This window comes from Oncorhynchus masou, unplaced genomic scaffold, assembly GCF_036934945.1.
Source record: "Oncorhynchus masou masou isolate Uvic2021 unplaced genomic scaffold, UVic_Omas_1.1 unplaced_scaffold_8244, whole genome shotgun sequence".
NCBI classification, from domain to species: Eukaryota; Metazoa; Chordata; class Actinopteri; order Salmoniformes; family Salmonidae; genus Oncorhynchus; species Oncorhynchus masou.
This window is the reverse complement of record NW_027014724.1, coordinates 1,651-8,917: the sequence shown is the minus strand read 5'-3', so window position 1 is coordinate 8,917 and position 7,267 is coordinate 1,651. Positions and strand designations below refer to the sequence as shown.

General features: G+C 43.1%; 1 protein-coding gene across 1 annotated transcript; it reads right to left on the bottom strand.

The window, feature by feature from the left end:
• Nucleotides 1-2,541: 2,541 nt before the first annotated feature.
• LOC135537726 (uncharacterized) lies at nucleotides 2,542-6,787 on the bottom strand (the record flags this gene model as incomplete). The annotated part of the gene is made up of 5 exons (XM_064963759.1): nucleotides 6,453-6,787; nucleotides 6,001-6,168; nucleotides 3,126-3,177; nucleotides 2,780-2,969; nucleotides 2,542-2,664 (listed from the first exon to the last, which is right to left on the bottom strand). Coding segments are annotated over exons 1-5 (635 nt in total), but the record flags the coding sequence as incomplete, so codon positions are not given.
• Between the last annotated feature and the right edge of the window lie 480 nt (nucleotides 6,788-7,267).

Here is a 7,267-nt window from a genome sequence, read left to right as displayed (position 1 = left end):
CTCCCTGATGCGCACGAGATGGTAAGCGTTACGAAGGTCCAACTTGGTGAAAAACCTGGCTCCCTGCAGGATCTCGAAGGCTGAAGACATAAGAGGAAGCGGATAACGATTCTTAACTGTTATGTCATTCAGCCCTCGATAATCCATGCAGGGGCGCAGGGACCCGTCCTTCTTCTGAACAAAAAAAACCCCGCTCCGGCGGGAGAGGAGGAGGAGACTATGGTACCGGCGTCGAGCGATACAGACAAATAATCCTCGAGAGCCTTACGTTCGGGAGCCGACAGAGAGTATAGTCTACCCCGGGGGGAGTAGTTCCCGGAAGGAGATCAATACTACAGTCATACGACCGGTGTGGAGGAAGAGAAGTGGCCTTGGAACGACTGAACACCGTGCGCAGATCGTGATACTCCTCCGGCACCCCTGTCAAATCACCAGGCTCCTCCTGTGAAGAAGAGACAGAGGAAACAGGAGGGATAGCAGACATTAAACAGGTCACATGACAAGAGACGTTCCAGGATAGGATAGTATTACTAGACCAATTAATAGAAGGGTTATGGCGAACTAGCCAGGGATGGCCCAAAACAACAGGTGTAAAAGGTGAACGAAAAATTAAAAAAGAAATGGTTTCGCTATGATTACCAGAGACATTGAGGGTTAAAGGTAGCGTTTCACGCTGAATCTTGGGGAGAGAACTACCATCTAAAGCGAACAAGGCCGTGGGATCCCTTAACTGTCTGAGAGGAATGTCATGTTCCCGAGCCCAGGTCTCGTCCATAAAACAGCCCTCCGCCCCAGAGTCTATCAAGGCACTGCAGGAAGCAGATGAACCGGTCCAGCGGAGATGGACCGGAAAGGTAGTGCAGGATCTTGAAGGAGAGACCTGAGTAGTTGCGCTCACCAGTAGCCCTCCTCTTACTGATGAGCTCTGGCTTTTACTGGGCATGAAGTGACAAAATGACCAGCGGAGCCGCAGTAGAGACAGAGGCGGTTGGTGATTCTCCGTTCCTTCTCCTTAGCCGAGATGCGGATACCCCCAGCTGCATAGGCTCAGAACCCGAGCCGGCGGAGGAAGGTGGCAGTGATGCGGCAGGTGGCAGTGATGCGGAGAGGGGGGCAACGGAGAACGCGAGCTCCTTTCCACTTGCTCGGCGACGAAGATCAAACCGTCGCTCTATGCGAATAGCGAGTGCTATTAAGGAGTCCATGCTGGAAGGAACCTCCCGGGAGAGAATCTCATCCTTAACCTCAGCGAGGAGACCCTCCAGAAAACGAGCGAGCAAAGCCGGCTCGTTCCAGTCACTAGAGTCAGCGAGAGTGCGAAACTCAATAGAATAATCCGTTATGGATCGATTCCCTTGACATAGGGAAGACAGGACCCTGGAAGCCTCCTCCCCAAAAACAGAACGGTCAAAAACCCGTATCATCTCCTCCTTAAAGTCCTGATACTGGTTAATACACTCAGCCCTCGCCTCCCAGATTGCCGTGCCCCACTCACGTGCCCGTCCGGTAAGGAGAGAAATGACGTAGGCGATGCGAGCTGTGCTCCTGGAGTAAGTGTTGGGCTGGAGAGAAAACACCACATCACACTGAGTGAGGAATGAGCGGCATTCAGTGGGCTCCCCAGAGTAACACGGAGGGTTATTGATTCTGGGCTCCGGAGACTCGGAAACCCTGGAAGTGGGCGGTGGATCGAGGCGGAGATGGTGAATCTGTCTTGTGAGGTCGGAGACTTGGGCGGCCAGGGTCTCAACGGCATGTCGAGCAGCAGACAATTCCTCCTCGTGTCTGCCTAGCATCGCTCCCTGGATCTCGACGGCTGAGTGAAATGGATCCGGAGTCGCTGGGTCCATTTTTGGTCAGATTCTTCTGTTATGCACTTGAGTGAAGACCCAAAAGCGGTTTAACAGAAACAGTGTTCTTTAATGAGAAAACAGGAAAGGCATAGATCCTCTTCCGACGTTGACAATGGCACAATAGACTACCCGCAGAGAGGGCGACAAATGAAACATAAAGTCCCTCTGATGAATAGCAAGAGAGTCCCCCTCTTAGCAGCAGAGGAGAATAGCTGGGTAGTGGCGACAGGCTGCAGGTTGCTCTGGGTAGGCGCGGGTCATAGAGGAACGGTGGTACCTGATCACACGTAGCATCAGATGAACTGGACACAGTGCAAATGAAAGACAGTTAGTAATGTACAGGATGCACCTGCCAGGCAGACTCCGACAGGATAGGACTAGGAGGAAGCAAACGAGACGATAGCTTGCTTCTGGCATGAGAAACACAAACGAGAATCTGACACCGAAAGTAGCAGGAACAGAGAGAGAAATAGAGACCTAATCAGAGGGAAAAAAGGGAACAAGTGGGGAAAGGGTGAACGAGGTAGTTAGGGGAGATGAGGAACAGCTGGAGAAGGAGAGAAAGAGAAGGTAACCTAATAAGACCAGCAGAGAGAGACAGAGTGAAGAGAAAGGACAGGAACAGACATAATAAGACATGACAAAAAAGCTCTTTGTATATAACTGTTTGTGATAATGTGGATGATACTGTAGATAGATAAAAGGCTTGTATCTAATTTTCTTGAAACATCTATTAATATATCTATGAATCATTTTCAAGGTTAAGGGACTTACAGGGTCCATCCTGCCAATGCTTAACTGCCTCCATTGCCTACAGGAGATAATTAGATGTTTTTAGCACCAAAAGGCACACCAACACACATACAATTTATAAAATCCTCCAGATGACATTGCATTCAAATACTACAATAGAAGTTTGGACATACTCTTCAGTAAGTTTTTCCAGAAACCGGATGATAATCGGGTTGAAAGCATCCGGATCGATTGGCGGGAGGTCAAGAGCCCTGGTCTGACAGGCCCTGGAGACACACTCACTTAGGATCTTTTCATTAGATTGTCGCTGGTGAGATGCCCCCTGAACTGCCATCCCAGAGAATTCCACAGATGTAGAGGGACCTGTGTGCAAAGCAGCATTCACCAAGGTAAAGAAGTCAGAAAACATGTATCATTCTAAGGCAAGTATGTATTACCTCTGCTCAATAGATGTCCATACTAAATCACATTTACATGCAAAAGGATTACATTCAGTGAAATTAGAGTTTAATTTATGACCTGCATCTGTATCAGTGATCTGCTGCACTTTGTTTCTCTTGGTCCTCTTGGTCTAAAAAAACAATACAGTCAATGATATACACGTAGATACTGTATGAAGCCATTCCAATACGGCCCTTTGAGTAGAGCAAGGGTAAGAATGATTATAGGGCTGTCCCTGACGAAATCAATTATTTATAGACCGAGAGACTTCCTGTTCTAATGTTACAATGTATTTTTCCATGTCAGACACACCCTATGTGTTTGAATACAATCACCTACATAGGCACTGAGCTTGTCTGATGCTTTAAGCCCACTGTTTGATTAAATAATTAAGACACACAAATGACTCAAGAAAGAGCCCGATGGTGACACTGTATTATTACAGCATAGCAAAGATTAAAAACAGCCGAATCTGTGAAATTGCTTAATTCAACATTTTGGCGGTTCATGAGGCTTGGTGCTCACAGAATCAGTAGGCTATTAAACAAATACTCAAACAGGCAACAGAAGCTATATCTGTCTTACTCCTGTATATATGTATACAGTACCAGTCAAAGGTTTGGACACACCTACTCATTCAAGGCTTTTTTTTTTTTACTATTTTCTACATTGTAAAATAGTAGTGAAGACATCAAAACTATGAAATAACACATATGGAATCATGTAGGTACCAAAAAGTGTGAAACAAATCTAAATATATTTTATATTTGAGATTCTTCAAAGTAGCCATCCTTTGCCTTGATGGCAGCTTTGCACACTCTTGGCATTCTCTCAACCAGCTTCACCTGGAATGCTTTTCCAACAGTCTTGATGAGTTCCCACATATGCTGAGAACTTATTGGCTGCTTTTCCTTCACTCTGCTGTCCAATTCATCCCAAAACATCTCAATTGGGTTGAGGTTGGGTGATTGTGGATGTCAGGTCATCTGATGCAGCCCTCCATCACTCTCCTTCTTGGTCAAATAGCCCTTACACAGCCTGGAGATGTGTTGGGTAATTGTCCTGTTGAAAAACAAATGATAGTCCCACTAAACGCAAACCTGATGGGATGGCGTAACACTGCAGAATACTATGGTAGCCATGTTGGTTAAGTGTGCCCTGAATTCTAAATAAATCACAGACAGTGTCACCAACAAAGCACCCCCCACATTATCACACCTCCTCCATGCTTCATGGTGGGAACCACACATGCGGAGATCATCTGTACACCACTCTCACAAAGACATTGTTGGAATTTGGATTTCCACCAGTCTAATGTCCATTGCTCGTGTTTATTGGCCCAAGCAAGTCTCTTCTTCTTATTGGTGTCCTTTAGTAGTGCTTTCTTCGCAGCAATTTGACCATGAAGGCCTGATTCACGCAGTCTCCTCTGAACAGTTGATGTTGAGATGTGTCTGTGACTTGAACTCTGTGAAGCATTTATTTGGGCTGCAATGTGAGGTGCAGTTCACTCTGATGAACCTATCCTCTGCAGCCGAGTTAACTCTGGGTCTTCCTTTCCTGTGGCGGTCCTCATGAGAGCCAGTTTCATCATAGCGCTTGATGGTTTTTGGCACTTGATGAAACGTTCAAAGTTCTTGAAATTTTCCGGATTGAATGACCTTCATGTCTTAAAGTAATGACGGACTTTGCTTATTTGAGCTGTTCTTGCCATAATATGGACTTGGTCTTTTACCAAATAGGGCTATCTTCTGTATACCAACCCTACCTTGTCACAACACAACTGATTGGCTCAAATGCATTAAGAAGGAAAGAAATTCCTTTACTTAATTTTACTTACTTTACTTAATACTTAATTTTTAACAATCATTGAAAAGTGAAAGACTAAAGTTACATACATGGGATGCTTTAGTGAATTTCAGAATGTCTGGAATAGAAAAGGCAGAAATAAAACAATTCAATAAACATTCGCAGCCAGTCATCCAAAACATATCCCTATGCAGTTGTTAAATTCCTGTTAATTTATGAAATGCATTCCAGGTGACTACCTCATGAAGCTGGTTGAGAGAATGCCAAGAGTGTGCAAAGCTGTGATTAAGGCAAAGGGTGACTACTTTGAAGAATCTCAAATATAAAATAGATTTTTTTTGATACCTACATGATTCCATATGTGTTATTTCATAGTTTTGATGTCTTATTCTACAATGTAGAAAATAGTAAAAATAAAGAAAAAACCTTTTGACTGGTAATATATATATGGATGATTTACAAAGCCAGGAACATTTAACAATTAGGCTATTGATTATAGACCTAATTTAGTTGGGTTTTCCTATCTCCTCAATTTTCTTAGACAATTAGGCTAAGGCCAGGGCTGTTTCCCCATCTCTGCTGCTGCTGCTGCCTCTGCAGCATTGTTCTCAATCCCAATATGCTGGTTAACTTTGTTATTATGCACATAGCAACATAGGAAAGGGCGGCAATTCTCCGGAGCACTGAAGATTATGTTTCAGAACCACGGACAGCAACCGTATCCAATGCAGGAGAAAGCTCATTTGTTATAAAATAATATTTGATTTATTAGTGTTGCACCATTATTTTAACATAATATAACCATATACAATTTCAGTATCACGTCTTAGCGTGATGGACTGTGCCATCCCTGTGGCCTCAGCAATAGAGTAGTCAACTGAGACAGGTGCAAATCAGACAGGTGTCCATGTGCACCATGAAGAAAGAAAACTTTTGCAGCTGCTCGACTTAAGAAATCCCAGTCAACCAACAGCCTATTGACCAAACTGTCGAACAAATGGGGTCAGCCCTAGATTTACTATTAGGAGATAAAAGGGTATTGCATGGGCAATTTACCTTCCTCAGAACAACATGCTGTAGGGGCAGGTTATAGATATGAAAGATATCACAAATATCCACATCTCTGCTCAATCTATTCCCTTACCTTCACTTTATTTCTCTTCACGGCATCCTGCTCCATCTGAGGCAGAGGATCCTTCTTCACCTCATCCTCTTCTTCATCATTCTGATTATCAACAAAATCTCTCTCAGCTGCATCAGTATCAGTGCTCTGTTCAACTGTGGACCTGTTGGCACTGGTCTTCCTCTTGGTCTAAAAAGACAATACAGTCAATGACATACTGTATGTTGCCGTTGGTATACAGGCCTTTGAGAAGAGCTACAGTAAACAATTGGTGATTGAATATTAAGAGATGGAAGTCTGTTGTAAGGACAATTTATCCTCCAACCTCACAACATGTGATATGGCATGGCGCTTGGCCACAGGTTTAAAAGTGTGGCAGGTAAGTCCCCAGATATTTATTATTATATTAACATGTGATATGGCGTATTGGACAGGTTTAAAGTGTGGACTAAGTCCCCAGTCTAGTCTCTCACCTTAACTTTTCTCCTTGTCACAGCCTTGAGCTCGATCTGAGGCAGGGGATCCTTCACTTCACTATCTTCTGGATAGTTTAAACCCAGGATATCATTCTTCATTTTCTGGACTTGACCTTCCAAACGTTGATGATCATGTGGATCATCTTCGTTTAAACTCTGGAAGAAATTAGACCATTCTTTAAATGCTCATGGATATGGACAATATACCACAGCTAAGAGCTGTTCTTACACATGACACAACGCACAGTCATTATAAACTGGTTACCAACTTAATTAGAAAAGTAAAAATAAATGTTTTGTCATACCCGTGGTATACGCTCTGATATACCACAGCTTTCAGCCAATCAGCATTCAAGGCTCAAAACACCCAGTTTATAATGGCCAATTATATACATTTTTTTTACAGAACAGGTTTTCGCTATAAATACACATAGATCCTATTGCCTGATATCAAGATTCGTAATTAATATGTTATGGAGTCACCTATTATTATTATAGTTTCGGTAGAATTATGATAAATAGCCTACTGCTCTTATCTTTGCAAGGATCATATTTCAAATCAAATCAATTCATAGTTTCCGTTTCCGTTTTTTTGTACAAAAATGTGATGAAACAACAAATAAATAAGTAATGACACCAATGATGAGCAATAGATAACATTGTAAATAAGAATGTGTTCTTAACTGACTTGCCTCGTTAAATAAGGTAAAATCATTTTTTGAAATAACAAATCAAATGCAGTAATTTGAGAAGAACTCTTGAGGGCGACTACGAACCAGTTTTGAATAAATGAGGACAGAAGCATGCCATGT